The 24,912-nt window shown below is 36.8% G+C and overlaps 1 protein-coding gene across 4 annotated transcripts in view; it reads right to left on the bottom strand.

Moving 5' to 3' along the window:
- Window positions 1-24,912, bottom strand: part of PALM2AKAP2 (PALM2 and AKAP2 fusion) — a 253,616-nt gene that overhangs the window by 21,554 nt on the left and 207,150 nt on the right. For all 4 annotated transcript variants that reach the window (XM_070938551.1, XM_070938554.1, XM_070938552.1 and 1 more), the window contains one exon: window positions 2,788-5,161. In XM_070938551.1, coding sequence (XP_070794652.1) covers window positions 2,788-5,161 — 2,374 coding nt within the window. The remainder of the gene's footprint in view (window positions 1-2,787; window positions 5,162-24,912) is intronic.

Raw genomic sequence — 24,912 nt, 5'->3', positions numbered from 1 at the left:
ATGTGGTAATTTATTAACCAATGTTCTGGGTTTTCCCCCTCAGATTTTGTGAGACACACTGAGAATATTTATTTGTTCTATGGAACAATAGTAGCACAAGCTTAGTGAAGATGAATCCAGCTGCTTTCCCAGAACTGCTGTGATTAAAATGCAGCCAATTTATTTGGAACCGGAACTGAGATTGTTTGCAAAGCAAATACTTGCAGTTCCTGTTTCTGAAGAATTCTTCTAGCAGATGATATTAGCTTCAAAATCATGTAATTAGGGAACTTCCCATGCCTCATAGCTGATGGTCATGGAGCCATATCACTACTTTTCTGTTTCATTTATTATGTGTTGCATGGGAAAGAAACAAAATTAAGATTAAATACATTCAAATCTCACTAGTGTCAACAAAATTGAGCAATACCTTGGAATAGAAAGTAAAAATATATGCAAAGTCAGACAATTACTTACGTCCCATAAATAGTGTGCATTTATATGTTCTACCCTACTGTGTCTCCTTACTTGTAGCATAAGACTGCCAGATAAGACTGTTTGCAATTTCGTCATTCCTATTGGCTAACTATCTAGCTACACACTATAAGTAGTCCTCAACTTACAACCATAATTGAGCCCAAAATTTATGTTGCTAAATGAGAAATTTGTTAAATGAGTTTTGGCCCGTTTTACAACTTTTCTTGTCACATTTGTTAACTGAATTCACTGCAGTTGTTAAATTAGTAACATGGTTGTTAAGTAAATCTGATTTCCCCATTGACTTTGCTTATCAGACGGTTGCACAAGGTGATGACCTGACCCTGGGACACCACAACCATCATAAATGTGAGTCAGTTGTCAGGCATACGAATATAAATCATGTGACCATGGGGATGCTGCAACGGTCTTAAGTGTGAACAATGGTCATAAGTCATTTTTTTCAGTGCTGTTGTAACTTCAAACAGTCACTAAATGAATTGTTGTAAACCTGTACAGAAGGCTGACTCTCTAAAATTCCTTTCTTGGGGAACTCTGAGAGGTTGCCTTGTAGATCACTTGGGACACTGTGAGTTTAAGACAGTTTTTGGACTCAGAGTGTAATGCTTATGAAAAGCATAATCTTCAATGCGCAAAGGTTACTTTTACGGAATATAAAACTTAGTTCATTTTAGGCATTTCAAAAATCACTCAAGATGTGTTTTATATTTTGGTTGCAATAGACAGCTGTGCCCCGCCCATTCCCCATAACCACTGACTGTCTCTAACCTACTTGACTGCAGGCTTCATACTGAATATGAATATTAATAGGCTTGACATTTAACATTTCTCCAGTTACACATTAAAACTTACATTCTACATTTTTTGATGTGCAGCATTTTGCTAGAACAAATTTCCATTGTCTCCTAGTCCCACAAATCTATCATTGTGCTGCCAACTGCTCTACTTTTTACCATAAATGTATTATCATTCGTATGTGAAGTACATTGTATGACATACGTAACAACAATAAAATGGACATACGTGTACACACCCACATACTATTCAATATATTCTACTGAACAAACCTACATTCAGACTTCAATGAGACTGAAGATGGATGGTAATTCTGCAAAAACAAATCTCAAAATGTAAAATATGGTAATTTTGTTTTTGTTTTGCTATAAAATTTGATCTACCAAATTTGATCTATCTAGCCAATAAATATTGCCTTAGTTCCAATGAAAATTCCCATTTCTTTTTGTAGCTGTCCGTAAAATTTATTTCCAAAATAGCTATCCTTGTGAGGGCTTGCACAATGGCTCTATTTAGTTAAAGTTTGAATAATGTAGGACATTCTATATTTGAACTTTCGAAGCATTTTTGTAAAATCCACATACAGATTCAGAGTCATTTAATAAAACTGGTTAATAGTTATAGGGCAAGCAATACCCTCCCACCTCAATTTCTCTAAAATGCCACAAGAAGCACAAAAGTGGTCTGATAACAAAACTATTATTAGTCACAATAAATAAATGGCATCTACAAGGTCAGACACAGAATACCATAGAATATACACACATAAGTACAGACTTCAACGATAGTTAGGGCTGCAGAAAAAACAATTACAACCAGCTTGCATTCCATTGAGGATCTGTATACTTCATGAACCAGAAAAAGAGCTGAGAAAATATCTATGGACCCCTCACATCCTGGACATAAACTGTTTCAACTTGTCCCCTCAGGAAATTGCTATAGGACATTGCATGCCAAAATATGCAAAGATATTTTTCCCCTGTGCCATCACTCTGCTGAACACACACCTAATTCTCACAGCAGCGTCTTAGGTCTAAAGATGTAGTAGACTATATTGCTATTATCCTTCTCATTGTCTCATCTTTCTCATCTTCTCATTTCTCATCTTTTCTCATCTTCCCTATTGGTATCTTATGATTTATCACTTGTTGTTTGTATCTTATGATTAATAATAGTAACTATGATTTATGATCTATGACCTATCCCTTTGTTGTTTGTATGTACACAGAGAGCTTATTCACCAGAGACAAATTCATTGTGTGTCCAATCACACTTGGCCAATAAAGAATTCTAATTTTAATTCTAATTCTAAATTAGATGCTGGAGATTACAACAGTTGTTTTCATGCCCAGCTGATGAACATTTTGGGTGAACAAGGGTGCTACTATCAATCTGATCCAATACATCATTTATTAATACTTGTTAAAGAGGTTCTGAAACAACAGGATTTGTACCTGAATAATCTAAAAACAACTATTTCTTTGGCGAAGAAAACATTCAATGCCAAGTTCTTACCTGGTGCAGTTTTGTAAGATGCAGATTGGGTGGATGGTGGAGGCACACTCTTTATGACAGGGTTCTGTGTTAGATGCATATCTTGTCTTTGTCTTTTTAGTTCCTCCTCTCTCTGTTGGGCTGCACGTATTTCTTCTTCTATCATGGACAAAGTCCTCTGCTTTTTTGATCTTAATTTAAAAGGCCCTACTGTCACCTCTGTTTCTTGCATAGCCAGAATGGAAGCTGTGCTTCTAAGCTCAGCTGCTTCTGAATATTTGCTAAAATAGCTGACTTCTGGCTTGACTTCTTCCACATTGACGACTTGGGTGGTGTAAGCAACAGGAGATGGCTGCTTTTCCCTGAGTGCAGAATCTTGAGCTGAAGTTGTCTTTGGTGTTGTATCACGTTTCTCTTGCATAGGAGATGACACCTGAGGTGGCTGAAACGTTGAACCATGCCGGTTCTCAGAATATGGTGCCCTGTTCAGCTCTTCTTGTTCCTGCCCATTAGATTGGCCCATGATATCCTTTGCTTGCTGATAATTCATTTTATTAGCCTGCTCAGTGATGGCTTGTTGAATAGCAGTTTGAACCAGGAGATCAGCCTGATATTCCAACTGCTCTTCAGTGAGCGCAGAGTTGACTAGTGGTGAAGAAGGAGAATAAAAACCGTGCTCACTAAGTGACTTTGGAACATCTTGACATTCAGAAGGTGTGTTAGCTTGTGGAGTCTGGGGCAAGGAGAAATCAGTGAGGGAATTTTCTTGAAGGGGATTCATTGTTTCATTAGAGGCACCACTGTCACTGATATTATCCATGCTAAAATCATTGGAAAGAGTTTCCAAAACAGTTGTATCCTGTGATCTGACAGACAATTCATCTAAACCAGAGTCTAGTTCTTCTGGAGGAGAAGAAACACTGATTGATTTTGAGAACTGATCTAATACACTCTGTTCATCATCCTTTACCACTGTAAGGACTGCTTTGGCACTTGTGAATTCATCATCATCTGACCATATCTTGATGGCCTGAACACACTTTGTAGAGTCGCCATAAGGAGCCGGTCCTGTAGGACCACCAGAGATATTCTGACTAATGCTGTCGTCTGAGATGAAAGACAGCTTCTCAGTATTTGTAGTAGCTACCCCATTATTACCAGCTTGTCCATATACAGTCACAGGTTTTGTAACAGAGGTTGTTCGCCGGTCCATTTGGGACGGACCTATTGGTTTATAGAATGGTTGGATAGTGAACATTTTAGGGGTCCCTGATCGCTTCAGGGCAGCTGGATTGTTTTGCTGATCTGAATTTTCCATTAACTGAAATTGTTTCCGAGCAGCTGAAAAATCTATTTGTTCTGTGACAATATCAAGTTTTTGATTTTTATCAGCTGAATCTGACGGTGCATAGGAATAGGAGGCATGCTTTACAGGCATTGATGGTGGTGGTTGCTGTTGCTGTTGTTTTTGTTTGCGTTCTTTGTACTTCTTGTGAGACGCCAAGTGTTCTTCAGCCAGCTGTTCCTCTAATGTTTTCTCTTGGGGTGGATTCCACCACTTTGTAGCTATTTCTGGATTTTTCTTGACAGCCTGGCTTCGGATGAGCTCTCGTCTCTCTTTTTCCAATTCTATTATTTCATCGGAAGGCCTCACTTTACGTACTCTGTAATTCTCTCCTGGATCGTCTTCCTCAAAAAGCTTAGATGGCTTTTTGTCTTCCTGAAATGCTCTAAGCTCAAACTTGGCTTCTTTCTTAATGGTAGCTAATGTTAACTCTCCATCCTTGGAAGACCTTGAGCTTGTGGAAGAGCATGGGCTCACTGGCACTTTCAAAGTGTCGCAGGGTTCCTCTTGCAATATCTCTACAAAATGGCCATTTGGTTTTAGCTTCCCAGATGCTGTATTATTAATTCCACTGTGCTCTAGGGTTGGAAGTGTTTGTCCTCTGACTTTAACACCATTATGCTCATCACTGGGTGCTGGGAAATCATTAGTAATATGAACAGATGGACTAGAACCATCCACAGCAACAAATACGCTTCTCTCAGGAGAAGAGGAAGTCATCCCATTAAAGGGGTTATCAGGAGCAGAATCACAATTTGCTTCTAGCACCTCATCAAGATATCTGATCTCTTTAGCAACCTCACTGTCCAAAGATTCATGCCGTTCTTTCAATCCATTGTGACTGGCAATTGTTGAAAGTAAGTGACTTTGATTGTCTGTTGCACATGTTGAGGTCCCGACTATGCTGTCTCTATGTTCTGAAACAAGGGCTTCGATTTCCATTTTGTCTTGTTCTGTTGTGCAATTACTAGCAGACTCCAAAAAATTGGCACTATAGTGGTCTTTCTCTTCTCTTAACTTTATGTCATCTCCATAGCATGTATCCGATTTCTGAAATGGAAACAGAAGAACAGAAATCAATCATTGGAACCTGTGTAAACATTTTTTTCTAATACATGATACCAAAAATATTTCTACATCATATTAAAAAACAAATTTTATCTAACACTTTTTTTTCATGTGACAAATAAAGCCTCATTTTAATGATTGGGACTGCCACAACAGAAACTCAGCAAATTAATCACCACTCTAAGTATCTCCTATCTATGCTCATTCTGATAACTACTAATTGTAATTTGCAATTGCTTGTTTTCTCACCAAAACTTTCATGTATATGTAGTGACTGTTGTTTGCATTTAATTAAGAACTGAAAAAGCAATCTACATTTATTTGAAGATTTCATACTCAAGCAGAGTCTTCCTTAAATTGATGCCTTCTGCAAATGTTGGGGCTGGTTAGAAATTTTGAGAGATGTAATTCCAACACATATAGAGGATATCAGGTTCAGGAATGTTGGAGTCAAACATATTCAGTGGAACAGACAATACATCTCCACATCAATACACATCATTCCCTAACGCACACTATACACACATTATTTTTTTCCTTCTTTCTATAATTCAAAACTACCCTGCACTGTGGAACAAGGAAGACATTTGTCCAGAAACATAAATCTTAAAAACTTTTTAATGTGGTTTTCATTGCCTCAGTTTCGTGTTAATTCACCAATATTAAATTTTCATTTATTTCCAAGATAAGCTCTAATGACTGATATGCTGCTCTTTTTATAAGCGTTTATATTCTTTCAAATCCAGAGGAATGTTGGAAACAAGTTATGTACAGGTAAGTGGTATTCTTTGTAGATTTGAGAAGTAACGCTCCAAAAATTGAACAGAGTGAGAAAAATTCCACAGGGGGAGAGAAACCAGCAAAAGAAAGTTTGAGTGTGAAAATGGGCCAGATCAGGCCAGTAGTTGCAAAGATAAGAATTCCACAACATTTCCCCCAATGTATCCCAGTAGAAGCAGTAATGGTTTGAAATGTTGTTCACCACGCTATTTTTATTTCCCTCCTCACTCACATGAACCAGAGAGAAGCTGCTGTTAAAAATGCAGGACAGAATTCCAGAAACCATGCTCTGCAGTTTTTCCCTATCTGTTAGCACCTCCCCCCCCCCCCCCCAAACCAAGAAAGATACATGGTGATCCTTCAAACTAGATTTATTTTTTGTTTCACACCTATAGACAGAATCTTGCCAAGTTGAAGCACTCTACTACCTACATCAAGTATATACTCTGAGAACTATCATGGCGGGACTGTCTTCATCCTCTTTCTCTTACACAAACTATTTCACCTGAGAGGCCTTTTGTTCCTCTGGAATGCACACGCTCTCACCCAAGAATCTGGCCCACAACATTCCATCACACTATCTCTCCAGAACAGTAGGTAGCTTCTGCCTTTTAGATCAACCATCAACAATAAAGGAACAAGCAGTCAAGAGAAATACTTTTAAAATAAATCTCCTGGTTTCAAGAAGATGCTTAAGGAGATTAAGATATTCAAGGTACTTTCCTGGCCTAGAACAGGAACTATGGTTTCTTTACAGTAATTGTGGGGAAGATTCCATGCTTTCATTGTTAACATCTACTAGCCTCTCCTAGAGTGCAACGTTTTCTTGCTCACAGATCAATTCTTTCAACAATAGTGGGGAAAGCCTACCCTAAAGCATTTTGATTTTGATTTTGCATTTCTGACTGAATATATGCTGTCAAAAATTAAACGAGTTAGGCCTTGCAATATAAGTAGTCCTCAGTTTATGACAATTGAGCCCAAAATTTATGTTGTTGAGTGAAAAACTTAAGTGAGTTTTGCCCCATTTTACGAATTTTCTTGCCACATTTGTTAAGTGAATCACTGTAATTGTTAAATTAGTAATACAGTTGTTAAGTGAACCTAGCTTCCCCATTGACTTTGCTTGTGAGAAGGTCGCAAAAAAATGGTCACATGACTCTGAGATACTACAACCATTGCCAAGTATCCGAATTTTATTCATATGACCATGGGGATGCTACATCGGTCGTAAGTATGAAAAACAGTCACTTTTTTCACTGCTGTCGTAACTTCAAATGGTCACTAAATGAACTGTTGTAAGTCGAGAACTACCTGTAAAAGAAGTCATCTTCAATCACAAGCTGATTAGAGCTTTGATCTGTTTCTTTATAAAGGACTAGCAGGGGGAAAAAAATCTTAAAGATTTGACTGGACTACAATGAGAATAATTACAAATATTTCTATAGATCATTAAATATATTGAATGCTAATTGACTAATATAATAGATATTTATTACTAGATGCTGGCAATTTTAAATTAAAAAATAGGCCTATAAAATGTTTTCTTGATGCTGATTTACAGAAGTATTATTTATTTTTGTCCATTAACTCAGTTACAGTTCCTTTGATTGCTTTTACAGAACATAAAGCAAATTTTCAAAGCTGAAAGTTCCTGCTTCTTAGTGTTAGCATTTGTGATTTGAAAGTATAACTCTTAACAGCTAATTCAGTATTTATGGTATATAACTGCAAGCCTCTGCCATTTAAATAATGCTTACTATTAAACCCCATATTTGTGCCACCAAGCAACTGTATATCATGGGGATACAAGTTCATATTCTTAAAAAATGCGTCCATATTTCTGATATTCAATGGCAGCATTTCAAAACATGTAATACTCCCCTTAATACCCTTGCTAACATTTCCTGGATATGTACTGTAGTACTGCAAATTTGCTTTCATTTAAACATTCACATCTCTTATATATCCGTATAGATTTTGAAACATCAGTTCAATCTCCAGGCAATAATGCCATCAGACTGTTGTTTATGCAGAATTAAACATCACACCAATTTAAGACAAGAACAAATAGCAAGCTGGGGGGGGGAGGAGGGGGGGAAGAAGGCAGGTGGAATATATCATAGCAAAAGTTAACGGAGAGATCTAAAAATTGTTTGATTATGGAATTACTGTCTAAAATTACTCTCTACATTTCTTCTCAAATATATTTCTGATTGATATAGGTAATTTCATAAAAATGAGTTCTGCTTTTGATCACATATACTTCAATTTCAAAATTATTTATTGTGCAAGTTAAAACATAAACATGAATAGTATAGTACAGTGATGGTAACCTTTTTGCCATCGCGTGCCAGGAGGGGGGGGCAGGGGAGGGTCGCGCGCGTACGTGCCCACGCGCATGTGTGTGCAACCCCCTCCCCCTCGCTCCTGGCACATGATGGCCTGGTAGGCCCGTTTTTCTTTCTTATCTGGTTCCAAATCCTCTCTGTGTATCTGGGAACAGCGAAAACAGCCTTTCCCACTCCCTTGGAGGCCCTACAGAGGCTGAAAGGGTCCATTTCCCAACTCCCGGTGGGACAGGAAGTGACATTTTTTTGCTGTCCCCAGCCTCCAGAACCTCTCTAGGAGTCTCTAGGAGCCTCTCTAGGAGTCTGTAGAAGCCTCTCTAGGAGTCTCTGGAGGCTGGGGACAGGAAAAAATGTCACTTCCTGTCCCACCGGGAGTGGGGAAATGGGCCCTTTCAGCCTCCGTAGGGCCTCCAAGGGAGTGGGAAAGGCTGTTTTCGCCGTTCCCAGATACACAGAGAGGATCTGGAGCCAGGTAAGAAAGAAAAATGGGCCTTCCCCACCCCCCCAGAGGCAGGAAACAGCCTGTTTCCCTACTTCTGGTGGGCCCAGAAGGCTCGAAAATCAGCTGGCCGGCGCGCACATGCGCCTCAGAGCTGAGCTGGCGTGCCACCTATGGCACGCGTGCCATAGGTTCGCCATCACGGGTATAGTATAATTGACTATGAAGGCTATGCCTTCAAGAAATTCATGAACAGCTAGACTCCAGAATCCATCAACTAATATACTGCATGGACTGATCACTCACCACATACCAGAGGAGAAGCAGCTGAAAGAAATAGGCAGGCAATTATTAGGCACACATTATTAGTTTGTGAGGACTCACTGATGTATGTCAATCATCTGACAAACCCTGTCTCCTGTTGTAGCTAAACAAATCTAATAATAGTTATTATATTTCATTCAGCATTAATGCGTGCATAAGAAAAAAGCCTTTGCATGTTCATCTTCCATGCAAGCCAAGCCATTATAGTTTCCAGGAACTCTGTATCATTTGAGTTATATCTGAGGAGACAAGGCATAATGAACAAAGAAAGTTACGGTTAATTAGAATTTTGTCCTAAATATAGTTTACAACCCCCCTTCAAAATTTGCTTTCAAATAATGGACGAAGACTGGGTTGGCAATTCTCAGATAATAAAAATTTCAGAAAATCTGGCAGTTTTACCCAGAGGTTTTGTGGAAACACGTCATGAGATTAGGCAAGCTAAAAAGTTACTGGCAATTGTTAAAGTAATTCTTAACATTATTTTAAACTGGGTCACAACGCTGCTCTGCCAATGTCTGGTTTACGGGAAAACCTATTTGAGGTCATGCATGCCTAGATGACTGTTAATCCAGAAGAAGCTGGAAGAAATTTTTATATAAAAAATTCGAGAAAGATGCCAGATAATTCTATAATTTAGTCCCCCGCCTCCTCTAATTGTATCCAACCCAAACTGTTACTGGAATCCGAACATAGGCTTGTAAATGTCTGCATATTGGAAGGCCATAATATTTGAAGAAACGAAACTATGAACAAGTATTTAATTTTTGTTCACAAAATTATTAATTTCTAAAATTAATTTTCAGTAGTTTAGACTCTCCTGAAGGCAGGGAAAACAAAACACTTCCTAAGCATAGAGAAAATACAATCCACATCATTATCATTGTTTCAGCATAAAATGACCTACTAAAGAACAGCAGATGTTGCTACCTAACCTTGTTTATTGACATGATTGATTTTATTTGCTTATTAAAATCTGATGTCAGTTTTTTTCACAATTTCTATTTTCAGCACACAAAGGGCAAAGGCTTCAAAAGTAACGATGGAAAGCTGCTACCAAAGAAAATCACAAAATAGCATGCTCATGATATATATCTCACATATAGTCCTAATTACCTACAATCGGGGCATGCAGTATGACATTACATAATTGCTGAAATGTATGCCATTATTAGCATTATAACAGTCCTTGTAATTAAACATATGTTTTCATGAGATGTACAAGAAGCTAATGAAAATAATTGCTGAAACTCTGGTGCTTTCTTTTTACCAAAATATGGCTGGGAGAGAGGAAGAAAAATGAAACTGAAGAAATCCAGAAAATAAAGAACAGATATTTCAAAAATATATTTAGTACAGCACTGAATAAAGGGACTTATGACCGCTCCCTGATTCACGGCCCCTTACACGCTTCCCAAAAATGACCAAAATTTGGGCATTTGGCAGCTTGCCACACTCAACACCATAGGAATGCTTCAACTCCCTTGATCGGTCTATCCTCCCATCATCTATGCTCTTATCTCAGATAAGGCTTCTAGGAATGATTGCAGCTTCATGCTGTAGCTCAAGAGCTATGGTGTGCCAAGACCGCCTGAATTGCTGTGTGGCAAGCAGCCCCCGAGTTCTGTAGTCTGGGGAGCTTGTGACCCGCAAGACAGGACACAGGGTGGCCAAAAGGAAAGAGATGGGGAGCGGGGAGGGAAATAGCCAGAGGAAGTTGAAGAAGAGGCAGTTGCTAACTTTACTGAGGTTTGGTGTTGGGAGAGACCAAACCCAGAATGGCTTGGATTGAGGTGATCCTCGTCTAACTATTAGCCGAATTATGTCAACAATGATAGCGGGGAATGTTGGATAATTGTCACTAAGCAATGTGGTCAAGTGACATCGTGTTTTATGACTGCATCACTTAGTGATGGAAATTCTGGCCCCAATTGTGGTTGTAAATCAAGAACTACTTGTAAGTTGCATTATGGAACTGTTTTAACAATATCAAATATTTGTGCATTTGATTATTATAGGGAGTTTACATTTGTACTGATGGATTGCATCATATTTATATGGATAAAATAAGGATGTGGAAGATGAAAGGATTAAACAGCTGTGTGGGCTAATATTTGTAATGGATAGTCATAAATCAACTGCAACTGAAATTCTGTAAGGCAGAATTGCTAGTGTTTGGTAGAAAGAAGTATAATAAAAAATAAAGTAGTATAAAGTTAACTTATAACTAAAACAAAAATAGCTGGTAAAGTTTAAACCAGAGATAAAAATAAAAGAGCACAACAGAATAGTGATGGTAAATAATCATGTCCTCAAAGTGCTCTGGAAAATTCAAGCCTTAACAGGTTTTCATAAAGCCACTACCTAGCCTCATTCTAAACATCAATAAAATAAGAGTATATCTATTATGAGTGAAAAGAAATACCCTGGTCTCAGAAATTACTCCATGCATGATAAAGGATTTACATGTGACCAGTGGGATTACTACTTTTCTTTCTGAATTTTTTTTTAAAAATGGTACAACTCATATCAGTACTCTGAATATCACCATAGTTTTCAAATTTTTTGACAATGTGGGTGGTGGGCTGTTGACAAGTCAGAATAAGTTATGAGTCTCTTTAAATCCCAACTTGTGTTGTTCAGTCCAATAGATGAAACTAGTTCATAAAAGGGAAACTACATTTTCTTCTTTCAAGTAATGTAAGGATGCTGGCAATTTTTTTGGCATGCTATTGGCATATATGGGCTACAGTATATGACAAATATACAAGATCAATTAGCATTATAAATTATGGGTGATTCACAATGCTTTCTCATTATATAGCTTAACAATTAGCTATCCATTTTCCTCACCATTCAATTTAGTGGAGGCATTATTAAGTAACTATTCCTCCCATCCTTGGATGGGTAAAATGAATGAAAGGAATTCTAATGAATAAGGCGTTCCCTTCTTCTGTCTAACCCGTTCCTTTATTTTCCCACAAATACTCATGGATTTTCCATTTCCTGTTGAAAAAGCTACCAGTGAAGCTCTATACACATATTTGGAGTATGAGGTTATTTAGCTGATGAACATTTTTTATCAATTTGTCTCAGATGGAAAAGATTTTGGTAAATGACAAAGACACAATAACAACCCAAAACACAACTCTTTTAAAAACTTGATAAGATAGTTTGAAACCCACTTAATAGTACAACTTGAAATCAGGATTTTTTCCCCCCTGCACTTATTCCCTATGGCCAACTACAAAGTCTTCAGCATAGGAAAGCAAAGAAAGACTGGATAATTTTAATGAAATACAAACCACTTCAGCAAAATAATGCACAGACAATATTATTCTAGTTAAAACAATTAGATTAGACAGAGTCCCATACAGAGATATTTGCTAAGCACAGTTAGAAATGCTCATATCTAGACCGTGGTAAGAAACAATTCAAGGTAATTGTTGCTTATGTATAAAAATGCTACAAGACAAAAGAAGGGGCTTATTGCATTTAACTTGTTAAATCAACAGCTGGTTAAAAAGGAGACTGTTTTAAATAGCACAGTAGGGCAACAAAGTGTGGGGAAACATATAAAGAAATGGCTGCGAAAACTAAGTGGTTAAGCTTACACAAGGAATTTCAAGCAAACATAGATGCTTTTGTTTTACGTCTTTTGAAAAGACAGAAAAAGCCACATGGTTCTATAGTTAACTTGAAGCATATTATGCTGCATTGCAGCAAAAGAATGAGGTTCTTGTAGGATGTTCAGGAACAGAACTGTAACCATTTAGGGGATAAACCTTAAAAAAAAACATACTATGGCCTATACTGTGCTGATGTGGTATATTTTCTTCACTCGTGACATGTCACTTAAGAGTGATTTTGAGGAAGCTCAGGGGAAAATTCTGTAAGAGGTTAAATTGTTTAAAAAAATCATTAAAGTTTCCACACACGAAGCACAATTTGCAACAGAGAAGACACAAATTCTACGAAACTTCACTCTTCCCGTTTTGATTTTAATAAAATTCCTTGAAGAAGAGGAAAAAAGCTTACCTTATTTCTCATTTAATCTTTGAAGTAGAGGTATGTATCCCTTTCCCGCTACAAAAGCTTCTTTTTTTAGTCCATCAAAATCAAATTCCTACCCTGTTTCCTTATGGGATGGTGATGTCAGTAGGCTGGTTTAGCAAAAGGGCCCGAAAGCAAATGAGCAGAAGCTTTCTCCCCACTCTCAACCCATTCATACAATGGGATATTAGAAAGCAAATGTCAGCTACGTCTATAGTGCAGCACAGTGGGAATGTTTAGCCTGAACCACTGTGACACTGCCATTATTTTATGCATCTCATGTGGGACACTATTGCTGCTATGTGAAGCAACATAACCTTTCCACTTGGTAACCACAAAAAAAAGAAACAAAAGTACCAAAAAAACTTAAATGTTAAGGTTTTGAAAGGGCAAAGCTGCAAGATCAATGATACACACACACATACTTCTAGGCTTATTGTTTATGCTTTTGGGTAGAGTATCATTAATCCATATAACTTTAAAATATGTAAAATTATGTCTAGAAGTCAATACAGTGAAGACCAATTCTTCATTGGAGTAGTTTATAAATTGTGAAATGACACTCATCATATATGATTAATATACATAATCTCCAGATAACTAATTACACTAAAATAAAATTTACACTAAAACAAACAAAAAAAAGAACATCAATCTTTCATATTACTTAAGAATACTTACAAATAAATATTAAGTATTACTTAAGAATAATTTTATGATTACTCCTATAACTGAATACATCTTTTTTTAAAAAGGACTGAACTCCACAATTAATTTTATATTTACATTTGCCTTTCCATATTGCCACTTTCTGATTGTGTTAAACCATTTTGTTGAGTATCTATATGTCCTAAATGATGACATGACGGCATTTTGCAAACAACACTAAGTTTCACAACATTTTAGTTTCTAAAATAAAGTATCAGATGAGATCAGAGAACAATAAAAAAAAATTAACTGGGTGGGGATCCATTTTTAATCAAAACCATACTGAGTATAATTTTCATGCCCTACATAATTATTATTATTGTCCATTGGGGTTAAATTAAAAAAAAAATCAAAATATTCATTTTAGAGCCAATGAGTTTCTCCCACTAAAATGTTAATTGCTACAATGTCCGTGGGAGGGAGCAGAGAGTTGTCTATTGAATACAGCTTTTCCACAAATAATTCATTTATTTCTGGTCTCCAAGTTTCTGCCTTCTCTTCTCTGTTTCCTTTAGAGCTGGGCTTCATTGCTGCTCTTTTGTCACATGTATAGAGGGGCAAATCTACATACATGTATTATATTTTGCATTGTTTAAGGTTGCTTGCAATGTTAGCATTATCAAAGCAAGCCCCATACAATTTAATTCCACCTTCTCAACTTAGTGCCCTCCAAGATTGTCAGACTATCATAAATTACATCACTCAGAACCCTGAAGCCTTCTGCCAATGTGTGTTGTCTTGATGAATGATGGACCTGAAATGCACATCAGAGCCACTCATCAAGCTGAAGACTGGTCTAAGCATATTAATTTATATTGGTTCTCAGTTCTTAATTTTTAGATCTGCGTTCTCCAGCTTGATTGCCTCATGGTCTCCTGATACAGTTGATGACAATACCATAATCACATCTGAAAGGAATGGTCATAAAACCAACTCATGGATCACTATGAGTTGGTTTCCCCAAAAAACCCCCCACAAATAAATGCCAGGCTTTGGCAAAATCATTGTAAAATGAAATCATGTGACTGTGGGACGCTGCAAATGAGGTCAGTTGCTGAGCATCCAAAGTGCAATCATGTGACCTCAAAGGGGGCGAACTTTGAATCTGGGTTGTGAGTATCCCAGGTAGGTCCATAAGATCTCTGAATGGTTATTATTATTATTATTATTATTATTTATTCAATTTATATACCGCCCTTCTCCTAGTGGACTCAGGGCGGTGCACAGCCAAAACTAAAATACATAACAATACAAAATTTAAAATTAATTAAAAGAATTATATACTTTGGCCCGAATTAAAACAGTGCGAATTAAAACCCATTAACAAATTAAAACTAAACAATTAATAACCATTAAAAACTAAAAACTGGTTGCTAAACTACCAGTAGTAAGTTGAGGACTACCTGTATAATCAAGTCCTTAACTCTTTCATTACCACACTCAATTTTAATAGAGTTTTGTGTTATCCTTATCTGCCATATTCAACTTTAATCCGCATTGTTAAAAAAATGCTTTTGTATAGTGAGTGACTATACTTTAAAAGTTTGGTTTGAAGATGTCAGACATCACTTTTGTTTCCATCTCATGGCTTGAGACTTTCACTTCCATTGAAGGACATCATTGTTAGGTTGTGTTTAGGGTATTAGTTGGTCTTAATCTGGCTCTGTTCTTAAGTAACCATGCCCTTTTCATCTCTCCAATTATTATAACTGGTTTTAGTAGTAGGTTTCAGGACCCAAGACAAGGTACTAGCAGTTATCAAGCTTTTGGTAGTTGATTCAGCTGTCAACAAGATTCTCAGTTTCCTTTAACCAGATCTTTTGAAAGAGAGTGGGGTATGGTTACAGTAATTCTGTAATGGATTATTTTCCCTTCAGAATCCAATTTATCTTTTGTAACTAACTGTGTTTCTGTGAATTGGTGATCTAGCTGTTCTTTTCCCAGGCTAGCTGAGGAATTTGCAGATGCCTGTTGTTTCCCCAAATATCTCCTAAACATCAGGCTGTGAATTCCCTTTGTATAGAAAACAAACTGTGACCCCTTAATAGCTTTCTGTAGGTCAGCTGAAGAGCTCATTTATAAACTGGTGGGGAGAGAGATCTGTCTCCAGTGCAATGTGGGAAAGCTTTGCATACATTGGTGTTTGCTTTACCATCCAATGATCAGTATCTTTACCTAAACACTGAAAAAACAAGGAAAAAGTTTATTGCCATCTATAAGAAATATATTTCCTTCATTAGGAGACAAATTATGGTCAAAGCAGTAATCTTGAAAAATGTAGCAAAAATAAAGGTAAAAAGCATTTTCAATTGTTTCATAAAGACAGGAAGTAGTTAGGATGTTTAACATGTGGAAATGTATGAAACTGTTATCAGCTGGAAAGACTGTTCTCAAAACTATGTTTCATATATAAAAGGCGAGAGACTTCTATGCTGATGCTCAATTTAGGGATCTTTTGCAAGGTCAGGCTAAAATGGTTGTTTGGCACAAAACAAATCTGCCTACTTTATTGCCTTTTGAATTGCTTTAGAATTGCACTCTTCAGTTTTTATTGTATTTTAAGATAGGGCCTCTTCGTAATATTCTTTTGTGCACAATTCTGCTGGATACAGGACAGTTACATTTCTTTTAACCAATTTGGTTGCTGCTACTGTTGAACGTAGAGAGTATGGCTTAATAAGAAGCTGACGGAACATACAAAGATCCAGGTCTATAGAGCATACTCTATTGCAGTTAGTCTTGGACCCTCTACACACAGCAGGAGAGAAAGTTGAATACCTTTCATATGCGCTGTCTCCGACAAATTCTTGGCATCACCTGGCAGGACAAAGTTCCAAATAGCACAGTCTTGGAACATGCTGGAATTTCTAGCATGTATACACTATTGAAACAGCGACGTCTATGCTGGCTGGGATATGTCATGAGAATGGCTGATGGTCGGATTCCGAAAGATCTCCTGTATGGAGAATTAGTGCAGGGAAAGCACCTCAGAGGGAGACCACAGCTGCGATATAAGGATATCTGCAAGAGGGACCTAAAGGCCCTGGGAATGGACATTAACAACTGGAAAGTTTTGACCTCCGATTGTTCACCTTGGAGGCTAAAGATGCAACATGGCTTTCTCCAATTCGAAGAGACACTTGTTCGGCAGGCTGAGGCAAAGAGGCAGTCCAGGAAGCAGTGAAATCTGGGGGCTGGGCAGGGGACAGAATGTATCTGCCCTCACTGTGGAAAGGATTGCCACTCTGGAATTGGCCTTTTTAGTCACACTAGATGCTGTTTTAGGACCTCTTTCCAGAGCACGATACCATAGTCTCTTGAGACTGAAAGATGCCAATGAACTGTTGAATGTAATCATTACACAACTAGACATGTATATTCTTTTGTTTGCCTTCTAATATTTGCATGGGTGACCATATTAACATGTTGGCTCTTAATGTTTTGGGATAAACAAAGGGACAGATCAGTACTTATAGATTACAAATAAGTCTATAACTACTATTTTCAAATATTCTGCTGAAATTACAAATTTATTTAGGATATGGCATATCATATATGGACTAACAATACATATTAAAATTTCACCTAAATTAGTAAAAACACAATAAAATATAAATGTTAAAAAGGTCTATGTTCAAATAGCAATGCCTAGGCCATCTAACATAGCATATTTTATATTTTTTTTTAAAAAAACAGATACTGGACTGGTATATCCCCTCAATTTACAACCGGCCACGAAATAATGAAAAAACAACAGGACAGGAAAAGTATGACACCTACAACACATGCTCTCTCTCAGCCCATCTCATCTCATCTTGTTATTATGGGGAAAATAAGAGGAGGAAAGAGTATTAGGTATGTTTGCCACCTTGAATTATTTATAAAAATAATGCAGGCAGGCAGGAAACAAGCAAATAGTTTGTATAAACAGGAAAAGGAAAAACCTCATCATTGCCCTTGTAAAATAAAAGGAAGGGAAAAAAAGGTCAAATGTTCAATAAATAAGATAACTGAAATTAAATTTTATTATGGAAACTATATTTTAATGACATAGAAAAACTATCCAACTAGATTTTTCTTTGGTTAGTTTACTAGAAACATATATAACAACAAAGAAAGTTCTAAAACTGTGTGTCTATAATCTGATTTTATAAACTAAAACAAATGTTTCTGGTCTCAAAAGATGCCAAGTGTTTACCATGTAGCTAACCCACTGAATTATGCAATGATAGAAAAATATGCCAAATTCCTTTCCTTAAAATATAGATCAGGGTGTTTTTAAAATCACTGCAGCAAAACCTGCTTAGTTTATTAACAAAACGGCTACAAATAAATGTGCTATTCAATCCCATAATTGTTTGTTTAAAAAAAAGAATAGTGTAAAAGAAACATTCTAAAATAAGATGGAAGAATCTGTATGATAAATGAATAATATCCCATAGTTGTTTGCTAATAAACCCCACTACGTATAATTAAACATCTCTGAAAATAATTTGCATATGATTAAAATAAACACAAATAATAATGTAAGATTTCCAGAAAAAATTAAACCTGGGAAAACACTGTACTTTTTTCAATATTTTGGGGGGGGGGGGGGGAACGGTGTCCCAGAAAAAGTTCTGTCTTTTTTTCAAAAGGAGGGGAGACCTGAGGCAAAAATGTCCCTCCCGATTTCTAAAAACTTTTTTCTCTCTCCAGTCTTCTCATTTTTAGTCAGGGATTACACTTTGGATGAAAGCAAAGCAGTAGGCAGGGTGATAGGATAAAGTGGGTGAAATCAGGATTTGCTACATTTTCCCTCTTAGAAGAGAACTTCAGAGTTTCTTTGGGGGAGGGGCTACCTCTTTCTTAAGACTTTACCCTACAATTTCCTACTTCAATAGCATGCAAAACTATGTGACCCAAATTTGCCACTTTTCTACAGGCAGAACTCCAAGGCTGTGATGCTTGTGGTTCTGAGGCCTCAGGCCCCTCATCTGTGGGTTATAAACCTAGATTTTGAGAGAGGCAGGGTATTTTTATTTTACAATAATATCAACCTACCGGTATTTGGAGAGCCTTAATATAATTTTCAAGCTAAAGAACTGAAATTCATATTTTCCCTCAAGCTGAAGAACTGCTCCAAGTTTCTTCCATTTCATGGGTGGTTTATGGGTGCAAAATATGCACATAGGGCCTTGTTTACTTGTTGTATAGTGCCTGTTGCATAATTGAAATAGACCCTATTCTTGCTATTCCAGAGCATTTAAAAAACAAACTAATCCTAAATTAAATTTAAAACATTTGGATTCCTCATGGTAGCATTCAACTATCTGAGGGCTTATTTATGAGTAGCTTATTTTGTTTTAAACTAGAAGAACTAGAACTAAAAAAGAAAAAAGAAAAAGAAGTATGAGTTCAAAACCCGTGATCAATTCTGGAACTAATTAATCAAGATTATTTCTTCATGGAAACTCGGGACAGTATAAAGTCTTGGTATTGTTGCAATATTTTATTTGCAATCTTGCAGCTATTGATCTAATATTCAGCAAAACATGTTTCATGCAGCAAGATTTTTTTCTATAAACACTGAAATCTACCTGAGTATATGGTTAATATATTTATCAACCATAACTTGTATGCTTCTAAAATTTACAGCTTGTCAATACATTGATCAGAAATTTTAAAACATTTAACTCTTTGCTACAGACATTGACACTTTACTTAATGCTCAGCTACTGTGAATTAATATGATTTGATAGAATTATATTCCCACTTTGGAGAATTCCGGGTAGGAAGCGTACTGCAAAGAAAAGAGATTTCACAGATCCCAAAAAAATCCCTTGATTTATATATTTAACTATTATAGTCTACTTTAAAAAAGAAAAGAGAATCATCCTTCCAGATGTAGGCTTTCAAAAGAGTAGCTTATTGTTTCTTTAAAGAAGGTGCTTAAAGAAACTATAACTGAAGGCCAGACAATGGTGAAAATAATATGGTATTTCCCTTATTATATTAATTATATCAATAGATACATATAGAACTGATTCTCTGTATATATTTTGCACATCTATGTTTATTAACTGGGCTGAAATTCATTCATCAAGAAGCTTAAGAGACAAATGGGTGTGTGTGTGTGTGTGTGTGTGTGTGTGTGTGTGAGATTAAGTAAATTTGTAAGGTACTGTATGTTGTGCTGTGCAAACTCTAACAATGCATTAACATACATATATTAATTAACATATTAAGAACAACATCCATTCCTAAATCTGTCTTTATCTCAGATTTGTATGTTAAACCAGAACAGATTATTTAGTCAAATGTTAGACTTCATATATAGCATTAATTTCACCTTTCTGTGCATTTTAATATGCAGAACATTTCAGCTTATACATTAGCTCTTGACAAAGCATGCTCTTCCCGTTCCTCTTCCCTCAACCCCCATCCTTCTGAGTGCTTCTTGCTTTTCTCCTTGGCCCATAATCCGTACCAATATTTGGTTTCAACAGCCCTCTTCATTCTATTCAAAATCAACCAGCAGCTATATGAGGTTCCTGTCTCTTTGATTATTTCAGACCGGAGTTGGCTGCAGGAGGAGGAAAAGAACATGGATGTGCTAGCCACAGAGAACACCGCTAGAAAAAAAACCCAAAGGGACAAGAATGGTTTGCTTTCTTAAAAGCCACTATGTGAAGTTCAAGAATAGTGCAAATCTTCAAATGGGAGAGAATATCTTCCAAACTGTTTGTGAATGTGGCCTTCTTGCTTTTAAGACAGGAATGACTGTATTGCTTTATCTTTCTCAGTAGTTCCAGTAACTAGAAAAAGTTTCTCTGTGCATATTCAGAAGTTGCTTTATTACTTCAAGTACCAATCTAGGACTGGAGTATGATATACAATGCATCCTGCCAAAGTAAGTAGCATACTATCATCTTGACAAAGGAAGCTACATCTCCTTTGTAAACTGAAGCTCTTCCTTGCAGAGAATCCAACCTGGTTTTAGCAGGTTCACACATCATATCAAGCTATGGTTTAATCATGGTTTATTTAATAAAGGAATAGGAAATCATATTAAGATATAAGCCATGGTTATAATCCAAAAAAAGATGGGTTTATTTAATATGATAACCTAAAAACAAAAACATCATTGTTTAGTGCAATGGGTAAACCCAACATCTCCCTCAACGTAGCCTAAGCCTTAAAATGGTGGCTCAGGAGACTTTTTCACAAGATCCATGTCTACAGCCAGCACCTGCATAGAGCGATCTCCATTCTTTCCTCATCCAAAACAGTGTTTTAGAGAAGCAGCAGAGCAAGAAATTGATAAAGTAATGAATTAAATGGCTGCTGCCTCCTTCCTTTCTAAAAAGCTAAAAGAAAAAGAGCAGGGACTTGTATATGAGCCAATGCATGAGATGGCGGATGTAAAATAAACATGAGGAAAATATATCAAGATGAAGAATCGGGATGAGTAATATTCTGGGGAGAATTTGATTTTCAACTATATTCAAGCTATGTATCCATTTGGAAGACAATAGATTTATCAAAAGAATGGAAGGATGAGTCAGCTAAACAAAGAAAATGAATAATGGATGAATGCTACATATGCACTTGCTTATGTGCGAAGATCAATGGATGAGTTTATAAAGATAAATAGGTGGATGGTGCTTGCCTGCTTGTATACCCAAGAAACAAGATTACTATATATAAAGAGAGGGTGGGGAGGGGGAGAGAGAGAGAAAGAAGAATGTGTCTATAAGGGAGAAAACACATGTGAAGTGACTCTGGACCTTCTGAATGCTGGCACTGATCCTGTTCACAACCCATTTCAACCTTGCTCACTTATTGGTATGCTGTTCACAAAAGATTAAGAGAGTGTGCTTATTTTGGGAGAACAAGCTTCTGGCCTTTGTGAACCAAAGACAAAACTCTGAATGGATTGGGCACAGATTGAATGGGGTGAAGTTATGCAAACCAGAGGAGGAGTTAGATTCCCAGTGGTCATGCTAGAATAAAATAACAATAAACTTGAGGATGCAGTTAATGTGATGCTTAGCTCTCAATTGCAATGCGCAAGTGTCCAATATTCAGATGTGCTACTACACAATTCCTCCCTTTTTTTCATTTATTTCTTTTGAAATTGAAAGGAACAATTTCACATCTACACATGTATTTTCAAGTTTAAAATAAGTACGTCTGCAGTTATTTTAATTATTTTATTTTCATTTGTTTATTTTATGTATTTTATTTATATTTGTTCATTTTTATTTTATTTATTTTACATCTAAAACTGTCTAATATAGAAGCACATAGGAAAAAATTGTTTCCATTGAACCAATTTTTTAAAACCGCTATCCCCAAAAGTTACATGTCAACATTTCAAATTAATCTTAAAAAAACAAACAAACAAACAAACAAGATTAAGAGAAAATTAACATTTTACCCTTAAATCTCATTCCATTGCCAGGCGGAGAATTTGCCATGGTGTTGTGTATCTAAACATCTTTGGCAATTTTACTAGGTATAACAAATGATGAAAGACATACAAAATCTCTGCTTTGTAGATGACTGGGAATACTAATCATGGGATAAATTTTGAAGTTATGTTTCTCTACAGCCTCTTGTGCCTCAGTTACAAGCAGGAGTAACAAGCATCACATTTACACTCAGAGGCACTGAATAAATAATTCACTAAGAGGCTTTTTTCTGGGATGAGCTTAGCTCAAATTCAATTACTGAAAAATAGGATGACAACCCTTCACACTCCGGTTTCCTGACGCTGTGGTTTTGATGACGAACAGTATGGCTAGTTGCAATAAGCCATCATTTGTGCAGCAAATGTCTGACTTGCGTATTCATCGTTCTCTCTACCATTTTGGCATGGGGTTAAGCAAATAAATTTCCATTATATTTTTTTTAACTTAGCCAAGTTAATTAAATCAACTGTGATCTGTCTGACACTGCCCAGTTTTCATGCATTAAATAGTTTCCTTCAACAAACTTTAATAAAGGATCCAATCTTTCTAGTCTTAAAAGTAAAATTTATAAGGCGGCATAAATCTCTAGCTAATAAAAACTAGAAGATAAACCTTGGTAGTAATGTAGAAAAAGAGAGGCAGCGTAGTCTAAGAATTGTGATCTTATTGGAACACTCAAATGTTGAGTTTCTTTATTTGACAGGGCAATCTCAACATTTTAAAAAAAAACAATTACTGAGGTTAAAAACAATCTTCAGGAAGCAATATAACAGGTTTTTAAAATCCAATTTACTTTATTCATTTATTCCCAGAGAGCATACAGACATAAACATTATTATCACTGGTGATCTCAAACTATCTTCTCTGAAGAATCTTTATAAATGAGTCTCCCCAGTCTTCACACCAATTTAACTGTACTATGGAGTACCCAGTGTGAATACTCTTAAAATATTTATTAACAAACTTATTATTAAATAGGATATATGTATGCAGCAACAATAGTTTTCATAAAGCTTTATATTAATCCCAGTTAATGCTAAATCAGAGGAAATGTTTGATCAGATGAAGGAGGAAATTAAATATTTAGAAGAGGAAATTATTGTAGACTCCAAGAAAAGGAACTCTGCTGTTTTCCCTCGACTCAAGAAAGAATATCTAAAGCAACAACTATTTTACTGCATGCAGGAAGAAAAAGTTATGTGTTCTAGTCTAGCAGCATAAAACTGCATATAGGTGGTTTAATGTATTGATACTGCTCAAGCAATCAGAGCTCAGGAGTGGGTTGAGACCATGCAGAATTAGTGCCCCAAAATCTTATATAAATAAGCACATGCAAGTATTTATAATTATTTTATCCTACCGTCCTTTCAGTGCTACGGGTAAGATGGAACATAGGGCTAAAGTCCAAGAATCTGTAGCACATGAGGACTCAGAGGAAACCATACAAAGTGACAGACAATGGAAGCAGCAACAAGGCCCACCATAACATTTCGGCTGAAAAAAAGGCATCAGTTTCTCACTCTATGCCTGCCAGAGTTTTTTGAGAGTATGATAGCTATGTGATCATGTTCACTTTTGGCAAGTAAATCAAATAATAATCCAGTTAGTACTTTCTCTCAACATCAGAGTGCAAAAATATAATTCAACCAGTCTTCTATCCTCTGAATTATAACAACTTTTGATCCTAGAACAACAAAAATCTTCTGGCCCGTGCTTCATATAATAATAATAATAATAATAATAATAATAATAATAATAATAATAATAATAATAATAATAATAATAATAATAATAATAATAATAATAATAATAATAATAATAATTTTATTTCTATACCGCCCTTCTCCCGAAGGACTCAGGGCGGTGTACAGCCTATTAAAAACACAGAACAAAACAACAATTAAAATTTAAAATCATTAAATAATTAGGCTCCAATTAAAATCCCAGAAATTTAAAATACTCCAATTTAAAATCGTTATGTTAATAGCCCGGCCTGGCGGAACAACAGGGTCTTTAGTGTGCAGCGAAACACCCGGAGGTCGGAGATCTTACGTATTTCCGGGGGCAGTTCATTCCACAGGGCTGGGGCTCCCACAGAGAAGGCTCTCCCCCTGGGTGTCGCCAGCCGACATAACTTGGCCGATGGCACCCTGAGGAGACCCTCTCTGTGGGAGCGGACTGGTCGGTGGGAGGCTATTGGTGGCAGAAGTCTGTCTCGAAGGTACCCGGGTCCTATGCCATGGAGCGCTTTAAAGGTGGTAACCAACACCTTGAATCGCACCCGGAAGACCACTGGGAGCCAGTGCAGCTCGCGCAGGAGGGGTGTCACGTAGGCGCAATGAGTTGCACCCATAACCACCCGCACGGCCGCATTCTGGACCAGTTGGAGCCTCCGAGTGCTCTTCAAGGGGAGCCCCATGTAGAGAGCATTACAATAGTCCAGCCGGGAGGTGACAAGGGCGTGAGTGACCGTGCGCAAGGCGTCCCGATCCAGAAAGGGCTGCAACTGGCGAATCAGACGAACCTGATAAAAGGCCCCCCTGGCCATGGCCGTCATATGCTCTTCTAAAGACAGCCGTGCGTCCAGGAGGACACCCAGATTGTGAGCCCTCTCTGTGGGGG

This window comes from Pituophis catenifer, unplaced genomic scaffold (genome assembly GCF_029215685.1).
Source record: "Pituophis catenifer annectens isolate HBS135680 unplaced genomic scaffold, rPitCat1.0.hap2 SCAF_2, whole genome shotgun sequence".
NCBI classification, from domain to species: Eukaryota; Metazoa; Chordata; class Lepidosauria; order Squamata; family Colubridae; genus Pituophis; species Pituophis catenifer.
The sequence above is the reverse complement of the archived record's forward strand: the minus strand, read 5'-3'. Positions and strand labels throughout refer to the sequence as shown.